The sequence below is a fragment of the Canis aureus genome, chromosome 35 (assembly GCF_053574225.1).
Source record: "Canis aureus isolate CA01 chromosome 35, VMU_Caureus_v.1.0, whole genome shotgun sequence".
NCBI classification, from domain to species: domain Eukaryota; kingdom Metazoa; phylum Chordata; class Mammalia; order Carnivora; family Canidae; genus Canis; species Canis aureus.
The window spans coordinates 24,144,915-24,167,779 of record NC_135645.1 but is presented as its reverse complement, the minus strand read 5'-3'; the positions used below and the strand labels follow the sequence as shown (position 1 = coordinate 24,167,779).

Sequence of the window (22,865 nt, the reverse complement as noted above, 5' to 3'; positions counted from 1 at the left end):
AAATTATGAGGATAAGACAGGCAGATATTGATGTTTGTCTGCCTACCCTAAAATCCTACCATTTATTGATTTAGACCTTAACCTCATGCATAGGTCAGGAAGTTTAGTGATAGAGATCAACTCAAAGTAGGTTAAGGGTCAAAGATAATTCAGTGGCTCAATTAATTATAAAGTCCAAAGGCTGAGTTGGTTTTGGGTGGGGTAACTATATGTTTTAGTTTGCCTGAATTGGTTCTAATTTGTGCCTATTTTCCTGACTTATGTATTACTAGCAGTCCCTATTACTCTCAAGTGTCCTGGTTTAGGACATAAAATATATGATATACTAACTTTAGGCCTAGAGTTCAAAAGCAAGGAGTTCAAAGAATATGTTAGGATTATTTTTCTCTCCATGTTTCCTGGGTCTTTGTTCTGTGTTTGGCACCATCCTCAAATTGGATTACATGGCTGAACATTGGCATCCCCTCTCACCTGCCCTGCAACCTCCTTTCATTGAAGGCCCGCTGAGCCCAGAACCTGTGCGGCTCGGTTCCCTGTGACACAGAGTAAAGCAAGGGCAGGAAGAGGAAAGGACCAAAGAACTGGCACACCTTTATTGGTCATGTGCCCACAGGCATTGTGTTTGGGGATAATTGGGCCAGCCTGAGTCCCATGCCCACTGTGAAGTGGAGGAATGGGGGATGACCTAGTTGACAGGCTATCCTGGGGTGAAGAGTGGACAGTTACATTGAGGACAGGCTCATCAATCATTTCCCTTACTCTGATAAGCCTGTTAGGTCTTTGAGAAGAGTTTGAATGGGGTGGGTAAGGAAAAGCAAAAATTAATTATTCGGTGCTTTGGAAGTTTGGGAGCAAGTACAGGGACTGTAGGAGCCAAACAGTGACTTAACATAAAAAGATAATTTCAGGAAGGGGAGACTCAGAGTACTTGTTCTCATGATATTCCATGGAGCCAATTTTCCATGTTTCTTATTTATTTTGTGTGATAACAGTGCCCCATAGCCTTTTTTGCTTGTGGCATCTCATGTAGTTTCTTTGGGGAACCAACTATCCTGACCTTTAGATTTTCCTTCCTGGGTCTGAACTGACAGTTCAGAGCTCATTGTTTAATTGTTGGAGGTTTGGGTTGCTTTTTCTCTTACCCTTCCCACTTTGAAGTTTACCTGACCTCTTGTTTTCTGTTACCGACCAAGGAAGATTATTCTCAAACTCATTGCCTCATTCAAAAGAACTTGGCATTCTTTGCAAATGTTTGGGAAATCTGGACCCAAAGTATTAATTGCATCATACCAGCCTGGCAGCCACTGGAGCTCTCTGGTTCTGTGGAACCACTTTAATTCATCTGCCCAGCACCTCTAGCACCTGGCTCCTCGGATGAGGTCCAAGACAGAGATGCCAGGATTAGGTTCCATTCCTGGAGCGAAGATGGGGTGAAGGGGGACAGTTAGTAAGAGAAGAAATAGCTTCCTAGCTGCATTTTTAAAACAATGTGAAGTTATGACAATTTTGGAAGATATTTACAAAGTATATTTTTTTCAAAAAAGCAAAATTCATAATTCCCTAACCAATCAAAGATGTCTGTTTTCTCATGTTTTCTTATGCTCTTTAAGAATTTAAATAACTATAATTATAGTAAATGAAATTTCATCATGATTTTCATTTGTTACCCAATAATGCAGTCCTTACAATAATCGATTGCATAATATAGCATAAGTTACTAAGTTCTATTGGATTTCCAGCTTCTTTAAATTTTTAATATTGTAGTCATGCATGATTAATAAACTGGCATATTTATATACATGTTTTTTCCTTTCTTTTAAATTATTTCCTTAAGGTAAACTCTAAGGATTAGGATAAATGTGTCAGAAGTTATGGACATTTGTTTACATTCCTTGTATGTATTATTATAATGCCTTTAAAACATTGCAGTAATTTATAATGTCGCCAACATCTGGAGTGCCATAAACATTTTTTATATACTCATTTACTTTGGCATTTTATTTTTTAGTTATTTGTGTTGACCATTCATCAATTGAGCTATTGTTTTTTCTCATAAACTTATATGAATTCCTTTTATTATAGTTATTAGCTCTTTAATGATTACATTTGGTGAAAATATTTTCCCATAGTTTACCATTTTCCTCTCTTTTTAACATAATGAAACACTCACTCTGCATTTGATTCAAAATCTGCAAAAGATTGATGGAGCATTCAGCATTTTTTTGAGTTTATATGTCCTCATAGAGGCAGAGTATTTTTCATTTTGTGTTAAGGAATATGTTCAGGACAATGCAGAAACTTCTAAAATGAAGAACAGAAGCATAAATTTGCCAACCAAGGACAAATAAATCATGTATGACAGACAGACACATGACATCTTTAACTCTTCATTATATTGTACAGCAGACAGGTGGCCTTCCATGACAATGTTAAGTTTTCCTCTCGAGTGCATTTTCTCTGTGTCCATCCACCTTTTCTTAAAAATAAAACAGGGATCCCTGGGTGGCGCAGCAGTTTGGCGCCTGCCTTTGGCCCAGGGCGCGATCCTGGAGACCCGGGATCGAATCCCACATCGGGTTCCCGGTGCATGGAGCCTGCTTCTGTCTCTGCCTCTCTCTCTCTCTCTCTCTCTCACTGTGTGCCTATCATAAATAAAATTAAAAAAAAAATAAAAATAAAACACTAAATCTTGGGAGAGGAGAGAAATTTTATTAGCAATTATTTATTAAAACACACATACAAAACTCAGATTCAAAGTAGTGTTACATTTGCATCATCTATTACTTTATTTTACATACATGTAACCTGTTAAATGTGTATTTGAAAAAAAATATATAAAAGCTGCTGAAAATTATGAAGTAAGAAGGAAGGGAAAATAATCATAGGAGCAAAGAGAGTAGTACCCAAGAAACATGTCATATGGTCTTGTATTTTTGCTAGGAGTGGGCCTCAGATTAGACCATAAACTTATACCCAAGATAAATAGGGAAACATCACACAAGTCACATATGTCTTAACAATTAAAGAAATCAATAAACCTACCTTGACAAAAACACAGTTATTCCAACACTACTTGAGATTGGCATTACATTTCCTTCAAAGCGTCCCCCTGGGTATATCATTTGGTAATGAGAGGGCCCACTATTTTGAATGAACAAAAAGGCTATTGCACTTGGAAGTGCAGCATGTTCACATCCATGCCAGTTTGCCGAGTGCACACCCTAAACAGTCATGTGTTATGTTCAGTACTGCTCCACAGTTCTACAACACTATGTATATACAAAGACAGGCCCTGGTACCACAGAAAATTTCAATATTACAAGTGGGCCGCTGAAGATGGTGCTGTTTTGTTTGTTTTAAAAAATATTAACGTGGTTTTCCTTAATTTTGGCTGTTGGGATTATTTTTCTGTTTTATTTGTTTGGTTTGGTAGGGGGCTTGCTTTTTTGTATTTTAAAAAAATATTTATATATTCATTTCATTGATAATTTACATGAACTAAAATGAACCCATTTTAAGTGTTAATTAGATGTTTTAACAAATGTATACACCTGTGAAACCACTACCCTTGAAAGATTAAGCACTTTTTCATCAGCCTATAACATTCCCTCATGCTCCTCCCCAGTTAAATCCTCTGCCATCCCCAGTCCCAAATAACTACTGGTCTGCATTCTATTACCAGGCATTTAGTCTTGCATGTTCCAGAAGGCCATAAATGGAATGATGTCGTCTTTTGAGCCTGGCTTCTTTCAGTCACCATAGTATTTCTGAGATTCATTCATTCATGCTGTATCAGTGGTTTGCTTCTTTTTATTGTAGTAGTATTCAGGTTTTTTTGATAAATCACATTTTGTTGACGTTTTCACCAATTGACGGGCATTTGGTCATAAGTTTTGAAAACAGGGAATAAAGCTGATATAAATATTTTTTTTTAAAGATTTATTTGAGAGAGAGAGAGTGGGAAAGAGAAGTAGGGGCAGAAGGAGAGGGTGAGAGCATCTCCAGCAGACTGTGCTGAGTGTGGAGCCTGAAGGGGGCCCAAATCCACGACTCCGAGATCATGACTGGAGCCAAAACTAAGAGTTGGTCACTTAACTGACTGTGCCACCCAAGTGTCTTTGGGTACATATATAAATATTCTTGTATAAGTCTCAGTGTTTTCTTTTCTCTTGAAAACACCTAGTAGTGGAATTGCTGAGTCATAGACTAAGTGTATATTTCACATTATAAGAAACTGATAAATGGTTTTCCAAGGTGGTTGTACCATTGTGTACTCCCAATAGCAATATATGAACTTGGAAATTAGTTTTAAAGTTCTTATTTGTGAATTATTTCAAAACTGGAAATAGGATGTACATCTTTCTTGCTACTGATCATGTGTCTGAAAAGTCCCATTGCTTAATATGGTAACCCTTTATTTTAATGAAGAAGAAGAAAAAAAGAAAAGAAAAGCAGAGTGGTATGATTTGATGCTGTTATCACTTACAAACTACATTTCCCAGACAACTGTAGTCCAATTCTTATCTTCTTCCAGTACAGCTTTGTTACACGTGGAAGTATGACATTGATAATTTGCTGAACTTTGATAGAAGCTGCTATGCAACCATGTTGTAACAATTGAGACCTTCTGGACCTTTGCAATGACAAAAAAAGAAAAAAAAGGTTGGTTCTTCTGGCCACAGTACTTATCAAGCAGTTCAGATTAGGGAAGCATTCTGGACCGGGAGTTATGGTCCCAACTACAAGTTATATGACTAAAGGCCATACTTGCCTCTCTGGGCAGAAGCCTGCCTCTACCTTTTTAAAGGTATGGGCAGAATTAGGTGAACTCTAAATCCCCACCACCACCACCCCAGCTCTAAAATTTTGTGACTTTTAATGCAGGATGAAATGTTTTTTAAATTAGCATAAAATATTTTCCCATCTAGGTATGACATGGTATATTTTACTTAAAAAAAAAAAGAAATAAAGTAAAGCATACCACAGATGGAGCCCAAGTGCCCTTTGACCAATTTTTACCAAATCCAGGCTTTTCTTCCCTTCCCTCCCTGTCTCCTCACATTTAATCACTCTAGTAAGTTTGGTGTGGACCTTCCAGATTTTGAGAACTATGCATACATAAGCTTATGTACTCACAGAAATTCATACTTTTGTGCTCCCCCCCACCCCTTTTTTTCTATAAATGGTTTAGGGAACTAATTCAGTAGTCCCCAAGACCACCCTCTAGGTACAGTGATTCACTAGGAGCACTCATACGACTCAGCATAGAATTGTATTCATGGCTATGATTTATTATAGCAGAACATGATATAGCAAACTTAGAGAAGAAAAAAAGTCCCATGGGCTGAAGTCAGGAGGACACCAGGCACAAGTTTCCAAAAAATCTCTTCCAGGGCAATCACACGGATGCGCTTAATTCCTCCACAGTGAATTGGGACAACACTTATGAAACGTTGTCTACTATGACCCATTAGAGACTCAGTGCCCAGGGCTTTTATTCGGAGCTGGTCACAAAGGCACCCTCTGACTGGTATATCCCCAAATTCCAGACTCCCAGAAAGCAAGCAGGTGTTTGGCATAAACTGCATTGGTTGTACAATTTGGGTTCAATGCACCATTCATATCAAAGAATAGTGGGAATGCTCCTGAAAGCCAAGTCCCTAGACCCTAGCCATAGGCCAATCATGCAAGCAGTCCTGTCCAGGGATAGCAGTTTCGGTTTGTATGTTAACTCTTTCCTGTGTAGTAACATAACTTTCTGAAACTTGCTTTTTTTTCATTTAACAGAGTGTTTTTGAAGTCTGTGTATGTTTCTTTTAATTGCTGTATAATTTTTTTTTCCTGAAAATAACACAGTAGGGAATATCTGTGTTCTCATGTGCCAGGGTTTCTCTGGTACCTTAGAAATAGAATTGCTGGGTCATAGAGTTTTGGCTCTTTTAGATGTTAATGAATATTACCATACGACTCTTTAGATAGTTTGCATCAATTTCTGCCCCCACAACAAGGCGTGAATTTCTGTATTGCCACACCCTTTTCTAGAAAATGTTTTGAAACTTTTAATCAAACTAATTTGTGCAAATTGGCATCTCATTGCTTTACTTTGCACCTTTTGTAATAAGTGAGTTTTTCCTTCATTGAAATGGCTTTTTAAAAAATGCCCTTTAATTTGTCATTTATGTGGAGGGACTAAAAGCAAGATCATTGGCATAAATGGTAGAGATGTGAGAGCCTCTTAGTATCCGGACTATGATTTGACATGCATGATTTCTAGAACCTGACATCTGGGTTTCTTAAAAGAACTGGGAAAAAACCTGCTCTTAGTCAAATGAAAAGTTGTGAGATCTCCTTGTACGTCTTGTGCCATTAGTCTTTCAACCAAAGCTCTGACAGAGGCACAGGTGTAATTTGGCACTGTCTCCAGGAGATACAAATAAAGAAAAGTGAACAATTTCAAATTTCTCAGAGATAAAATTCTATACTGCTAGGAACTCACCAGGGATGGCTGCTTCGTATTTCTGGAAGCTTACCCTAAAGAATGGTAGGGAACTTAGTATTCTTTTATTCAAGAAATATATATCAAATACCTAGGTGGTGCCAGCCTCTGGGTACATAAAATCTAGAAAGAAGTGCCTACAAGGAGCAATTTCTCTAAATAGGGGTTGGATACAGAGCCCCATGGTAAGCCCCAAACATTTTAGGGTCTCAGTGGATACACAGCTGGTGTGACAAACTGAAGTATTTTGCTTAGCTTGTGCTGAGAATGACTCCCTTAAAGTTACAGAGTAAAAATATCATCCCCCACCCCCCCAACCCCCGTCATTATCTTTGCATGGAGTGGCAGCTTCATTTGTTTACACAAACAGATCTTCACGTTTGGCCAATGGAAGGGAGGGTGACTTGACCAGCTGGCTCCTAGTGGGAGTGTCCCCTTCTGTTTGGAGTTCTCTTTATTTAGCAACTGCTGCCACAACACAGCTGATTTTCCGGGAGGGACATAACTTAAAATCCTCACCCCAGGGCAGCCCCGGTGGCTCAGCAGTTTAGCGCTGCCTTCAGCCCAGGGAGTGATCCTGGAGACCCAGGATCGAGTCCCACGTTGGGCTCCCTGCATGGAGCCTGCTTCTCCCTCTGCCTGTGTCTCTGCCTCTTTCTCTCTGTGGGTCTCATGAATAAATAAAAATCCCCCCCCCAAAAAAAAAATCCTCACCCCAGGAGGAACTCATGTCCTTTCTCTTGTTCCCCAGGGGGTTGTAGAGATGATCGAAAAACTTTCAAAATGATTTAGACTAACTACTGACAGCATGATGGAACAGGTTTTATCCAACTTGCTACAAGGCTCATAGTCTTTATCCCGCTTTCCATCCAGTCTGAGAATCTACCTTTTTCATTCTTAGAATCTTCCCCTTCTATTTGAAGAGTTCTAGCCACACAAACTTTCAGGGAGAAAGAAATGGTACGTAAGTGAGTTGACTGTCTTTCTCAAAACCACAGTTCGAATCTACCCCTTCTTCAGAAGCCCATAAACAAGGAAGGTAACCTTTGAACTAGTGCGTCAGTTCTCTCCTTGCTACGGGTGGGTCAAAGGTACTTCCTTACACTGTTTTGCCCCTCTTCACATGTTTCCAATATTTCTGATTCAAGACTATTCTTGGTATTCTTCGCAAACCAGATTCACCTGCACATAGGACAGCTGGCCAGGTAAGCACAAAGTTCAGTTTTCTGACTCAGTAGCTTTCTAAACTCTACACAAAAAAAAGAGGGTAAGATGTTTTCCAATAGCATTTTATTTTATTTTATTTTAGTCCAATAGCATTTTAAAGGTGAAATTAGAGACTCCTTAGAACAATCTTCTTAATGGTTTGATTGATGCTTATCCCAATAAATGTGACCATAAGTATTTAAAAAGTGATAATTATATAACTTAGCCTTTTTGGCTTCGCTAATGAAAGGCAGCAGTACCTAAAATCAGCGTCTACATGTGCAGTGGGAGAAACCATGTTCTCCACAGACGTGGTAACTAGTTCAATCAGGTTATCACTCCCTGGCCAGTTATCACCTGAATTTATTGGAAGCCTAAGTACAGAGACCTGTGGCACATTACAGAAATGGTAATAAGTATTTCATTGACTCAACAGTTAACTCATTGAGTGCCTATTGTTCACTGAGGTAATCAATGCCAGATGCATTGATGAAGGAGAGAGAGAGAATACAATCACAGCCTTCAAGTTGGGTGGAGGAGAGCACAGTGGTGAACAAGATACTCAAAGACAGAATCATACGTAAGGACACAGAACAATCACATGAGATTTCATAAGGGACCAAAAGTCTAGATGTCAAATGTCTGGTACAAAAAGTCAGAGTTATAATGTAATCTTTATGGTCAATAAGACCACGGAACGTTACCATTTATCCCTTCCTCCCCCACAAAAAAGTCCTAGTGATACCAAGAGTTGGCATTATCTTATACAGCTAAATGTTTGCATAATCTACCATTCAGTAATCCATGTATTAGCATCTAACAAGTGATACTCATTTTTTTGAAAAAAGATTTTATTTATTTGAGAGAGAGAGCAGGAGCATGAGCAGGGGAGGGGCAGAGGAGCAGGGAGTCAGACGTGGGACTCAATCCCTGGAGTCCAGGATCATGACTTGAGCTAAAGGCAGATGCTTAACCACCTGAACCACCCAGGCGTCCCAAGAGATACTCTTGTACACAAGACACACTAAAGGATGTTTATGGAGGCACACAGCAGGAACTGGAAACTATTTAAATATACTTTGATAGGGTATCCCTGGGTGGCTCAGCGGTTTGGCACCTGCCTTTGGCCCAGGGCGCGATCCTGGAGACCCGGGATCGAGTCTCACATCGGGCTCCCAGTGCATGGAGCCTGCTTCTCCCTCTGCCTGTGTCTCTGCCTCTCTCTCTCTCTCTGTGACTATCATAAATAAAAAAATTAAAAAAAAATATACTTTGATAGAACAGATTTTAAAAATTTGTGGGTGGATCCCTGGGTGGTTCAGTGGTTCAGCGCCTGCCTTTGGCCCAGGACGTGGTCCTGGAGTCCTGGGATCGAGTCCCGCATCGGGCTCCCTGCGTGGAGCCTGGTTCTCCCTCTGCCTGAGTCTCTGCCTATCATGAATAAATAAATAAAATATTAAAAAAAAATTTTGTGGTATACTCTCCCAAAGGAATATTATTCAGCAATGAAAACAAATGAATTCCAGCTACTTGTAGCAATATGGATATCTCAGTAACATAATACTGAGTGCAAAAATTGTTCCAGAAAACCGCAGAGATGATACTCTACATAATGCCTATCAACAAAACTGACAACATATCCTATAGGCCCATATATATGATTAAACTCTATAGAAGCTTTAAAAACAAAAAAAACCCATGCAATATTAAACATAAAGTTCAGGAGAGAGGCCTGGGGACCACCTTGGGGAGAGGCACACAGGAAGACATGATTTATTGGGAATGTTCTAATACTTGGGTTAGGTAATGAGTTCCTGCTGTTCATTATGCTCTTAATTTTTGAAATGTGATTGTTTTGTAGGATCAAGGATGAGGAAAGATTACTGAAGTTTTTGGGGGCAATTTAGTATTAAGCTGAAACAAGAAAATGAACTGGATATGGTTTTGGTTATTAAAGTTGTTTATAATCTGGAGGGGCAATTTGACGCATTCAGCTGCTTCTCTAAACCTGCTCTATGACCTATAAATAAACCCAAGTGTCCTTGATTTCAAGCTTAATCACATTGTAAGCCTGTATCTGGGATAGTGGGAGGTGAGATCTTTTATAAAGTTCTTCATTAGGGACACCTGGGTGGCTCAGCTCAGAGTGTGATCCTGAGGTACCGGGATCAAGTCCTGCATTGGGCTCCCAGCGGGGAGCCTGCTTCTCCCTCTGCCTCTATGTCTCTCATGAACAAATAAATAAAATCTTTTAAAAAATTGTTCATTAAAATTTTTAAAATGTATTTTTTCTGGAGAATCCTGGGGAAATACTTTAAAGTTACTTAGACATCCTTCTTGCCTCATGTCACCTGAACCTCTGATCTGGCTTCCAAATGACGTTTTACTCACCCATTTCTCACTTCTTGCCTTGTGCAGCAACTACTGATCCTTTGACCTGAAGAGGATTACTGACCGCCCCATCTCTCAATTTCCACAGTGGTAGCTGGGAACAGGTTTTAACATTGAACAGGACTTAAGGCAATTGGGGATGAAGCATGAAGGGATTTCAACATAAAGAACCTCAAGCTGCTTTTAGAGTCCAAATGCACCAGCCCCTCCACAAGACCATACTATGGGTGCCTCTTTCCTAGTTTCTAGCCAGTCGCAGTGTAAGAAGGAGCAGGGTACTTCGGCGGGACTTGAGGGAGTGCCCCTTTCCTGGGAACCTAAAGAGAAGAAATTGTTTCCCCTTATTTCAGGCTAAGGTTCATCTCCTTGTCTCCTGCCCCAGGATCTATCCTCTTTTTAGAAAGACTGACAGTGGTATAATTTGATGTGGGGAACAAAGGCAGAAGAAAAATTATTAAATTTCCTTACTACCTACAGCCCATCGACAAGTCCTTGAAACAGGCAGAGTGACATTCCTGCAGGGACTCAACCGCCTTGATGCTCATACTTTGCTAAGGGCAGAAGGCAAGCTTAGCCGGATCCCCAGGGCCCTGTAAGCCTACTTTAGCACATAAACATTCCTTTGGAAATTCCCTTTATTTCTACCCCCCAAGACACATCTTGGCGATCACTGCCCAAGCACATGGCCCACTGATATACCTGAAGGGTCTCATGGCTAAAGTTTTATTAGATGGTAATAAATGACCTTTCCCCAACAGTAGCTACCCTCCTCAAGGTCCTGGAAAAATTGCTTCCAAAATTGGAGACTTACATGATCTCTAACACCTTCCCAACCTCAAAGTATGTAAGGGGCCACTCATAACCCGAGGGCAGCTTTCTGCCCTCGGGTCCTCTTCCCCTGCTTTCATAAGAATTCCCTTGGCTTCAAACCCTAACATCTTTTCCTGCATCATAACTCACTTCCTTCAGGGGATATTTTACCTCCCTCCGTATCTGTGTGCTTTTATCCAATCTCAAACCATCTCAAAGACATTAGAATATTATTACTGGACAATTGCACAATCCCGTAAGTCTGGATTATTCAGTTCTAAATAACAAGTCGTGAAGAACAAAAAACAGCCTTTGGAGAAAGTCAGGAACTTTTTTTTTTTTTTTTCACTCCTTCATTCCTCTGCTCTTCAACCCCTGCAAAGCAATTGCTCAGAGGGCAACACACGCAGCGTTGGAAAATATAATTCAGAGGCAGAGAGCATTCCGAAGTCATATATATTTCACTCTCAAACAGAATTTTTCACTTTTAACTGAAAAAAAAAAAAAAAGAAGAAGAAAAAAAGGCACCAGTCTATTCATAGTACTGAAAGAACCTAAGTCGTCTCCCTGGATTCATTTCATTTTACCCCAAGTCCGCCAGGCAGGACCTGGAGCACCGGAGGCCTCGAGCTCGTCCTGCCTTCCGCTCAGCGCCTGGCGCGAGCCAAGGGTTCCCGGCCACCCTGAGGCCCGCAGAGCCTCCCCAGCGACTCCCAACCCCCTCCGCGACCCAGCCTGGGCTGAGCCGGGGCGCTCCGCAGCAAAACGCCCACCGAAAACGAGCGCTTTAGGGGGTCTCCGGGTGGCGCCGCCTTCGGCCCAGGGCGTGATCCCGGAGACCCGGGATCGAGTCCCGCGTCGGGCTCCCTGCATGGAGCCTGCTTCTCCCTCTGCCTCTCTCTCGCTGTCTCTCATGAATAAATAATTAAAAAAAATAAAATTAAAAAAAAAGATAAATAAAACGAACGCCTTAGATAAGAAGAGAGGAGAGCCCATTGGGCAACGCTGCCTTATTCTCCAAAAAGGCCTCCGCAATTCTTAGCGGCCTTAGTTTTGCACTTTCCCTTTCGCACACGCCCAGGTCCGCCCGGTCCCGCCAACGCTCCAGGAAACTCCTTGCTCTCAAACCCATCATCCCCATCCCCATCATCCCCATCATCCCCATCCCCATCATCTTCCCCATCATCCCCATTCCCTTCCCCATCCCCATCATTATCTCCATCATCCCCATCCCCATCATCCCCATTCCCTTCCCCATCATCATCTCCATCATCCCCATCCCCATCATCCCCGTCCCCTTCCCCATCATCCCCATCCCCATCATCTTCCCCATCATCCCCGTCCCCTTCCCCATCATCCCCATCATCCCCATTCCCTTCCCCATCATCATCTCCATCCCCTTCCTCATCATCCCCATCCCCTTCCCCATCATCCCCATTCCCTTCCCCATCCCCATCATCATCTCCATCATCCCCATCCTCATCATCCCCGTCCCCTTCCCCATCATCTCCATCCCCTTCCTCATCATCTTCCCCATCATCCCCGTCCCCTTCCCCATCATCCCCATCATCCCCATCATCCCCATTCCCTTCCCCATCCCCATCATCATCTCCATCATCCCCATTCCCATCATCCCCATCCTCATCCCCGTCCCCTTCCCCATCATCCCCATTCCCTTCCCCATCATCATCTCCATCCCCTTCTTCATCATCCCCATCCCCATCCCCATCATCATCTCCATCATCCCCATTCCCATCATCCCCATCATCCCCATTCCCTTCCCCATCATAATCTCCATCCCCTTCCTCATCATCCCCATCCCCTTCCCCATCATCCCCATCCCCATCCCGGTGCTCGAAGCAGCGTCGCGGTGCCCAGCAAGGAAGGAAGGACGGAGAAACGCATTCGTTTTTTTCAGGACACGACTAAGAGAATGACAATGATCACAAAACCCCCCCAAAACAAAAAAAACCCCACCCCACCCAAATCTGGACAAACGCCCCACTTTGACCCGGGTCCGCGCCCACAAGCGCAACGCACGCCCCACCCACGGGCGAGAGACACGAAAGCCGAGCTTTCAGGAACACCGGAAGTGCCTGGTCACGCCTTGCGCATGCGCGCCCCCGGCCGGCTCCGCCGTCCAGTGAGAAGGCGGAGACTCCGGCCGGCGCATGCGCGAGCGCCGTGAGCGCCGCGCCACCGCCGCTGCGCATGCGTGCTGGGTTGGCCGTCGGCCGGGAGGCGGAGCGAAAGGGCAGTTCCCCCCGCTCCGCTCTTGTAGCGCCCGCCCCTCTTCTTCCCCCACCTGCCACGTACTGGGCCGACATCGCGCTAGGCTCGGTGGGTCGGTGCGATTGGCCGGGGCCCGCGCGAGCCGGCTGGTGGGGTGCGGCGGCGCGAGCGGAGGGCAGCCGAGTGGGCCGCGACCGCAGCCTCCGCGCGACGGCCCAGCGCCCCGGCCCGGCCGGCGGACACCCGCGGACAGGCGGCCGCAGCGGCCTCGGCAACCGGTATGGCCGCCGGGGGGGCCGGGGCCGGGGCCGGGGCCGGGGGCGCGGCCGCTCTGGGCGAGGCGGGCGGGAGACGGCGCAGCGCCGGGAGGGCCTCGCTGGAGCCGGCGGCGGCCCGGGGCGGGGGTCCGGGGCGGGGCGGCGGGTGCTGCGCTCCGCGGGGTCGCGGGGTCGCGGTCGCGGTCGGGGTCGCCGTCGGGGTCGGGGTCCGGCAGCCGGTGGACCCCGGAGCGGCCCGGGCGGCCGGCGGCGAGCGCCTCCCCCGCGGGGCCCTGGCGGGGGGCGCCCGGGGGTCACCCGGGGGTCACCCGGGAGGACCTGGCCCCTCAGCCGGGTCGCGGCTTAGCCAGCGCCGTCCGGAGGCCCAGCCCAGTTTTGCAGCGATGCTGCTGCTCTGATAGCGAACTTGTAAGTTTACTTTACCGTGAGCCGCGCCGAGTTATTGTAGATGCACGGTACCGTGTCATCATCACGAAGATCCTTTAAATTAGACGTTCTCATTTTGCACACGATGAAAGTGAGGCTTGGGGAGGTACCTGCCTAAGGTCACGGGTGGGAGTTTTTACCATCTTCCTGGTCCGGCAGGGTTTGTGGCTCCTTGGATTCCTCGGACTCCTCAACGATTGGTTTTGCTTAGAATTTCTTGAAACGGCTCCGCGTGGAGGTGCCCAAGCAGGCCCCTCCGAATTCGAGCGGGCTCTGCCCCCGGGGAGAGGGGAGCTGAGCCTAGACGCGGTTCAGGGCGCGGGCCTCGTGCGCCTCTGGGCAGGTCGCTTTATTCTTCAGGGCTTAGAAGCGCTGATGCCGTTGGAGGGCCTCGTGGGTCGGTGGCTGTGTCGTTGGTGCACCTCGGAGTGGGGTCCGGACCGGATGGGAGAAGACCGTGCTGTCAGGACCTCACCTGGCAATTGGGAGTTCATACCTGTTTCTACCTGGCGAGCTGGAGTTTGAGAAAAAACAGACTTGAAGACTGTTCCACAAGGAAATGTGGGAATGGGATTTCCCCAGAAAGGGAAAATTTTGTGGCGTCCTTAGCTTTGTGATGATTGTGTGCGTGTCTTGAGATGGCTGCACAGACTGGGGACAGCTTTATGAAAGAAGCCCTGGTTCCTGGACGCAGGGAGTTTACAGCGCATGGGAAACACCCAGGAGTAAGGGAATTTGCAGGCAAACATGGTGGAAACAAAGTAAAATAGAAGAATGTTTTCGGATCCATTGGAAATGAGCCTTGAACAGTCCCCCTGAAATTAAAAAGACGTACTGTTCATTACATTCAGTATTGGAAATTTTTTTTTTTTAAGATTTTATTTATTTATTCAGAGAGACAGAGAGGCAGAGACGCAGGCAGAGGGAGAAGCAGGCTCCATTCAGGGAGCCCGGCGTGGGACTCGATCCCGGGACCCCAGGATCATGCCCTGGGCTGAAGGCAGGTGCTAAACTGCTGAGCCCCTGGGGCTGCCCAGTATTGGAAATTTACTTAGGACTTGGGGGGAATCACTTCTGGCTTCATAAAGAAGGTAGAGTGTGAAGGTCCGTCTTAGGGGCTGACCCTAAACAGTACAGCTTCTCCCAGTCCCCCTTATCAGAACTTTATTATTTCCCATTCATCTTTTGCTGAGGGAACAGGACAAGTCTTTACATACCTGTTATATGTCAGGCACTCCTAAGAGGTGCTGCTCAGAGTAGGTAGTAACATCTCGCTGAAGCTAAGCCCTGACCCTTAATTGTTTATTGCTGGTTTACGCCACAGGCGGAAGTAACATACATTGACTTTACTGAAGTTCTTTGTTTCTTTCAGACTGTAAGGTCAACAAGGTGGAGTCTTTACCATTTTGTTGAAGTAGTTACACTTCAGAGCTTGGCACATAGTAGGTATTAAGTAGATGTTTCCTGAATGAAGATGGCAGTTTGGCTAACAGGTGGAAGAGGTTATATGGAGGTTTCCGTTAATCACAGTGTTGGTGAGAAGCCCATTGTGAGAACTGGCAGATAAAAAACTATTCTGTTTTACATTAAGACCAGCTAAGCATCCAGATCTAGAAACAATCCGCTCTGTTCTGAACTGACTTTAGAATGTTAGATTCAGTATCTAATGCCTCATCTTGAAGTTATTAACACAAGCTCTAAAATACAGATAATACGAGTACAGAAATAAAAAGGGAGAAGGGTAGAAAGAAGGGAAGGACAAATCATGGAGGGTATTTAATATTAGGCTAAAGGGAGCTTAAGTTTCATCCTGCTGATAAAGGGAAAAATCTAAGGATATAGGCCTTCAAGTCTGACGACTTTGAGTCCACACTAAATGGCAAAATTTTAAAGAATCTGTTATAATAACTGGGAAATTTATTTCCAAGCTATCACTATATGATTTGTTGGTCAGCGCATCATGGGAAAAAGTATTTCTAAGATTAAAAAGAAAGGATGTTATTAATAAATGTAATCTCTTCAGAATATGACAAGGAGGACTAGAGACATTCAATTAAGGAGTAGTTGGAAGGACATAGGGCATTTATATTAAGAATATTAGGGCGTATGTAATATTCACGAAATGAATTAGGATTCATGAAAACTTCAAGTATTTGAAGGGTAGTTGGGGTGGTGTCACACACAACAGAAATAATTGTACAGAAGCACGAAAACCCACTATAATGTTAAAAAGTTAAGAGGAGAAAACAGAAACCTGCCAGTAGTAAAGTATGAGGTTGAAACCAGAATGTGGCCAGTAGGAGATTGTAGGGCACCGTCAGCAGTTTGAGAGAGCATTTCCTTGGGGCGGGAGGAGACGGGAGTTGAAGCAGGAAATGCTCAGTGGTTGTGGATGATGTATTCAGGGACATGGTCTTGAAAACAAGGGCTAGGCCTTGAGGAGAAGGAATACTAACACATTATTTAATTGTAAGTGGGTTTTCTATAACTATAGCAACCATGGTAAATTGCTAGAGACCTCAGACTGTATTTTGAGTTTAGAATTACAGTGTTGTTACAGGATAATCACCCTGAAATAATAACCTGAAATTAGGATTAAAGTAAAACCCAAGAAGGGAATATTCTGTAGTAAATTAGTATCTAGTGCCTAGTTCTCTGATGTTATCTTCTTTCTGAAAATAATGCAACCTGATCATACACATCCACTAAGGCCTGCGGAGGGCTGACTTAGGTATTAAGAGGCAATAGTGTACAGTCTTACTAGAAAGCTCAGAAGAATGTCACTCATTTGTCTCTTCTCCTTAAGACCCTAAAATTGGAAAATTAGAGAAAATGTTAGTGAAGTCTTTCTTATTTATTTTTAAAAGATTTTATTTATTTATGAGACACAGAGAAAGAGAAGGCGGAGACTCAGGAAGGGGGAAAAGCAGGCTCCATGCAGGAAGCCCGACATGGGATTCGATCCCAGGACCCCGGGATCATGCCCTGAATGGAAGGCAGATGCTCAACCGCTGAGCCACCCAGGGTCCCATTGAAGTCTTTCTTATTTAAAGAGAAAAATTTGAGACCTCTCTTTTAATGTTCACAAATGCTTTTCTCTTCAGGATTATCATTTAGTTACAGGCTAAATAGAGTGTGGAAGTCAGTATTATTTGTCCTCCAGGTAACAAAATTGAGTAAGTACCAGGTGTGAGGCACTGTTCTAGACTTAGGAATACCATGCACAAAACCAATTACTTCTTTAATTTTTAGTGGAAAAGACCATACAAAATTAATGCATTTTTAATGTCTGATAGTGATAAGTGCTTTGAAGAAAATTGAAGCAGGATAAGAAAGTGAAAGAGGATCCATCTTAGTTTAGGTCGTCAGGACAGATCTCTGAGAAGTGAACATTTTATCAGAGATCTGAATCTTGAGAGTTCTGACAAGGGCTCATGACAAAGTGAACAGCAAGTGCAAAAGCCTTGAGTTGAGAAGGAGAACTTAAAGTATGGGTGCAGTGGTGTAACCAGGGAGAAAAGTAGGAAATGAGGTTAAATACTTGGCTAGGGGCCAGAGGCCAGATCATGACCTTATTGGTCTTTTACTAAAAGTGAGATGTGACTGTATTGGGGAGATTTTAAGCAGAGTGACATTAGATTTTATTTAACAGGATAACTGATGTTGAGAATAGCTTTTAATCTATTAAAACTGATGTAATAACTGATCAACTGATGTTGAGAATAGATTAAAAGGCAGGCCAGTTAGGAGTCTTTTGCAGTAATGCAAGCAAGAGTTGATCTGGCTTCGATAAGTTGGCAGAGGTAAAGGTACTGAAATGATTGGAATATAGAGCTATTTTTAAAGTAGTGGCAGGTTTTTGGCTATTTGGTGGACTTTTTTTTTTTTTTCTCATAAACAGCTAGAGGGAAGAAACTAACATAAAGACAACTACAGGAGAAGCAAAATTTGTGGGGAAGATCAGGAGTTTGTTTTTAGACAAGTAAAGTTAGAAATGGTAATGTCATAAGCAGTAGGTATGTGGGTAAAATAATAATAAACATAAAATAAAACTTGTTTTCTTAAGCACGTAATAAAGTTATCTGTGGACCATTTTAACATGATGAATGTGGTAATATTGGAACAGTGAATCTCTTTTGAAAGCCAGAATTTCTTAGATTCTAATAGTATTTTTGCTTTTCAACTTTTAAGAGATGTTTTTAGAGCTGTTAATCATCAAAACTATTTTATCAGTCTTTCCGTAGAGTTATATATATACACAACATCCTGGAGTCCACCATGAATGGACAGTTGGACCTAAGTGGGAAGCTAATCATCAAAGCTCAACTTGGGGAGGATATTCGACGAATTCCCATTCATAATGAAGATATTACTTATGATGAATTAGTGCTAATGATGCAGCGAGTTTTCAGAGGAAAACTCCTGAGTAATGATGAAGTTACGATAAAATACAAAGATGAAGGTAAGATTGTTTCTAAAGTTAGTCATTAAAAGTCTAAGTATTATATGTGGGTGGTTTTTTTTTTTTTTGCCTATCTTTTATTGAACTAGCTCAAAAATCTTATTCCCTTCTGTTATAATTGAGTACCCACTTTAATTAGATGTTCATGTAGTTAATTATAAGTCTTTTATAAGTTAAAAATAGCTAAGTGATTTATTATTAGAAATGGGGTTTTAAGTGATAGAACTATCATATATATTTTTATAAGCATTTTTGTTTCTCTTCCTGCTCAAGCAATTCTGGTTTCCTTTTTGCTTTTAAAACCGAACTTTCACTCATATTTCCCAAAGTGAAAGAGGTATCAGTAGATAATTGAATGATAAAGATTTTCACGGTCAACTAAGTGTGGGAAAGCTGGTTGAAACAGAAATGTGTTTCTTTAGTGCAGAAATTTTCAGAACATGTAATATGCTGATGTACATTGTCAGTTTATAGAATGCAGTGTCCCTAGATTCATTTGACCACAAAACCATTTTTATGGCAGTGGATTTTACATGACAAATGTTGCATCAAACATACAGTGGAATTTTAATAGTAGATTATCCTTATTTCATTTACTTTAAACCTGTCTTCTTTGTAAACATCTCTACTGCAAATTGTGCTTTAAGTGGTTACCAGTCTTTCTTTTTTTTTTTTTTTAAAGATTTTATTTATTCATAGAGACAGAGAGAGAGAGAGAGGCAGAGACACAGGCAGAGGGAGAAGCAGGCTCCATGCAGGGAGCCCGATGCGGGACTCGATCCCGGGTCCCCAGGATCACACCCCGGGCTGCAGGCGGTGCCAAACCGTTGCGCCACCGGGGCTGCCCGGTTACCAGTCTTTCTTACTGCTGAATTTATTTTTAGTCTGTTTCATCTTGTACCCATACTGTCTTTTAAAAAATACTCTTATCCCTTAACATCTTTGACTCTGCTGCCCTGGTTTTCTTATCACTAACAGCTGCTTCTCTGTGTCTCTGTGTGCTGGCTTGAAGCAGTGTCAGCTCTTGGTAATAGAAATCTTAAAATTTCAGTGGTTTAACACTTATTTAGAGATCCACAGTGACAGAAGCTCTATTGTGTTCAAACATGGCTTACAAGCTCACCTGAAGCATTAACATCAGCAGGCAGATGGACGCAGACACAGTGTAGAGGGTTACATGGGGCAGTTATAGTCTCTAGGCCTTGAGGTAATGTATATCATTTCTGCTCACATCACATTGGCCAAACCCCAATCACATGGCTCTGCTGAGATGTCAGTGGCTTGGAGTATCTCCCTAGTTGGCCCACTTTCCAACAACCTACACTGTGAAACTGATGATTAGCTAAGCTGGCCATTTAGCTACAGGTGTAATTTTTTTTAAATAAAATATGATCTAATCGTACCCAAAACTAATTTTGAGAGTCAGTAGGACAGTAAAGGAGTTACAAGTAAAGGACAGTAAAGAAGAGCAATTTCTTGGAGTTTTGATGATTTGGAACAGCTATAAATCTCATCTATTTATATATAATACATTGACTTTCACCTCTTTGACTTCCAGGTATGTGCCTTAATTTACCTCAAACTTGGTTACCTTAAACTGACCTATTTATCTGGCTTTTTCTTAACTGCCTTATTTTCGTTTAGGACAAGGCTTAGCAATCATTTCTTTAAAAGATCAGATAATATCTTAGCATCGTAGGTCATATAGGCATCTATTTCATCCACTTTTCTTTAAAAGCTTTTAAAAAGTGTAAAAAGTGTTCTTGGCTCACAGTCCTATAAATGTGAGATTTTGACCATTGGGATCAGTTTGTGGGCCTTAGCTTAGGGTATCCTTATTGTTGAAACTTTGTCCTCCACATCCGGTTATCACATTGAATTTCTTTTTCATGGTGTTTCTACATGTTTTGAATTGTACAGATTTGTGTTCCATAGACTGTTGGGTATTAGGGCGGTGGTGTAGGGTAAAGTTCCTGCTATCATATGTATTGTTTCTGTTGTGAAATTCAGAAAATAAAAATGGTAGCTAGAAGTTTCCTTCTTTTACATATATACTTCATTAAAAATATGTATATGAGTAGAATCCCTGAAGATGAGCATTAGAAACGTTATAAGAAGTGGGTCTGGTTTTAAAGATCTAAAAACAATGATAAAATTCTCAGTTATGGCTTTTGTTGCCACCTTTGTTCAAAATAAATCTGTTTAATCAGTGTTAAAATTGGTGTAGTGGAGCATCCTTGCAGCAGCCTCCCCAGGACAGAACTATCATCCTCATGCCCCAACCCACCTGTGTGTGTGAAGACACTTGGCAGAGGCTCCTGGTCATCTCCTTGCCCGTGTCTGCTTTTCTGTTCTTGTTCTCTCTAGAGAACATTTTTTCCCCTAGTCCTTTGAAAGCTTTTGAATCAAGAAGCTGATTATAATATTCTTTAACCTTGAGATCTAGGAGATTACAGAATCTTGTATATATGAGTATTTTTTCCTAAGGAGAGTTAATAGTTTTCATCTTCGTATCAAAATGATCCGTGATCCTTTTACTTACTCTTATAAAGCTGCCCCTCCATTGGTATCAGTGGTATTTTACTGTACTTAGGATTAAAATTTGAACCTTGGGAATCTATATTTTTTTTAACTTTTGATAAATATATTTAAATTTTTTGGTACGGGAAGATTTTAGTCTAAACCAGTAATTTGTTATATTGCTACCTTCAATGTCCTAGTAATTTGTAAAAGATCATTCAGTACATTAAGCTTAGCTATGTTTTGGGTTTTCTTATGAGGATATGGTAAATAACCTTGCTGTAAAAGTAATAAGCAAAATGGATATAGTATCCTTTTGAATAGATCTTTCCCAGATCCTTTATTGTTTAAAGTTCTTATGGGAGATTCTAATTATGTTCTGTGATCTACAGTTAGATTTTAATTAAAATGTATATCCTGGTTTACTACTGACACATAAATCTGAAACTTACTTTTTTTTTTTTTTTTTTTAAATTCCAGATGGAGATCTTATAACCATTTTTGATAGTTCTGACCTTTCTTTTGCAATTCAGTGTAGTAGAATACTGAAACTGACATTATTTGGTAAGTGGTAAACTTTCTAATAAATTTACTATATTGTATTGTTGAAGTTTTTTTTAGCTTTTTCCTTTTATTTTTATTTTTTAAAATTTTTATCAGAGAGAGAGAGAGAGAGAGAACAAGCAAGAGAGAAGAGAGTATGAGTGGTGGGGAGGGGCAAAGGGAGAGGGAGAAGCAGACTCCTCACTGAGGGAGCCCTGCTCCACTCGTGGCTGGATCCCAGGACTCTGGGGTCATTACCTGAGCTGAAGGCAGACGCTTAACTGACTGAGCCACCCAGGCACCCCAGCTTTACTCCTTTTAAACATTCAGAATTAAGTGATAACTTTTTCAGTTATATCTGAATTTTTGAATTATTAGGTATAAGTATTTTTTTTTCCTTCGGAGATAAATAGAAAGTAGGCATGTTTAAATTCTCCTATTTGCTCAGTTCCCTACATAATAATGGATGCCACTTATAGAAGAATTTCCAGGATTGAAAATGCAGGTTTAAAACTACCTTTATTAAGTTTTAGTTTTATTAAGTTTATTTTATTAAGTTCTTAGTGTATATAATTATCTTCTATAACGTGTTTTTGCTTCTCAAGGCTTAACATATAGGACTCAATACTGTAGACATTATTTTTCAAGGAGTACTTAAAGATTAAATTAGAAGTAGTTTGATAAAACAAATAGATTAATTTTAATATTTTAGATTTGTTTTCTTAATAGACATTAACAAATTTGTAAGGCAGGACTCCTCAGGGATAAGATAGAAGTGATTAGAGTTAAAGTGGTAGTATGATTATGTGAAAAATAAAATCTGGGCCTTTTTTCGGAATGTTTTATTTAGCATTTTTAAAAAGTACTTGGCATTGAACCTTACAGTTCCATGAAACATGATGTTGGCCAGTTGATTTAATTTGTATTTATTTCATTTCCACCTAGGAAGGATGAATGTGAATCAGATTTTAAAATGCTAATAACAAAAACTGCTTAAAAATTTTTTAGATAGAAGGTATCTTGTTACAGTATTGAATGCTTAACCACTGTTAGCCTGCTATCAGGATAAACTGAAAGCCTTCCTTCTAGAAATACTGAGGACATCCTAGATCAACTACTACAAGTGTGTTTTTTGAAGTATAGAGAAATGTTCAGGGACCAAAAGATACCTGGAATTAAAAACCAGGACCAAAAGTACCAAAGGCTGAGACTTGGTATACTTTTGGTGGTGATGGTCAAGGTTTTATTCTACATAATCTAAGGACTAATCACTTGGTGTTTAGAGACCTTGGGTCATAGGCCCTCAGTGTATCTAGGGTCATAGGCCCTAGATAGGAAAAAGGAAAAATACCTCTCTATTGATACAGAACGAGTCATGGAATTGATACAGGAAGCTCTTGTACCCTGGGCTGTTGGGTTTGTGAAAGCTCCCTTAAGGATTTATAACTGTGGGCCTTAGATGAGTTGGTTTTAAATTTAAACGGTCTACATAGTTTGGGAA

General features: G+C 41.7%; 1 protein-coding gene and 1 long non-coding RNA gene across 21 annotated transcripts in view; one reads left to right on the top strand and one right to left on the bottom strand.

Moving 5' to 3' along the window:
• The window catches only part of LOC144305180 (uncharacterized), a 36,903-nt gene extending 22,364 nt beyond the window's left edge, over window positions 1-14,539 (bottom strand). The window contains exons 1-5 of one of the 14 annotated variants that reach the window (XR_013372220.1): window positions 13,837-14,525; window positions 10,094-10,410; window positions 7,600-7,745; window positions 4,487-4,633; window positions 2,727-3,806 (exon numbers count right to left, since the gene is read on the bottom strand). This is a non-coding gene — a long non-coding RNA (uncharacterized LOC144305180). Of the gene's footprint in view, window positions 1-1,585; window positions 2,643-2,726; window positions 3,913-4,486; window positions 4,634-7,599; window positions 7,746-10,093; window positions 10,411-11,074; window positions 11,383-11,676; window positions 12,020-13,836 lie in introns of those variants that run through there. The other 13 variants (XR_013372225.1, XR_013372226.1, XR_013372214.1 and 10 more) reach the window with 13 other exon arrangements.
• Window positions 13,113-22,865, top strand: part of TFG (trafficking from ER to golgi regulator) — a 29,424-nt gene continuing 19,671 nt past the window's right edge. For 2 of the 7 annotated variants that reach the window (XM_077883858.1, XM_077883856.1), the window contains exons 1-3: window positions 13,117-13,243; window positions 18,073-18,301; window positions 21,302-21,385. In XM_077883858.1, the coding sequence (XP_077739984.1) occupies window positions 18,118-18,301; window positions 21,302-21,385 (268 nt within the window). In that variant the 5' untranslated portion in view covers window positions 13,117-13,243; window positions 18,073-18,117. The other 5 variants (XM_077883862.1, XM_077883861.1, XM_077883859.1 and 2 more) reach the window with 5 other exon arrangements.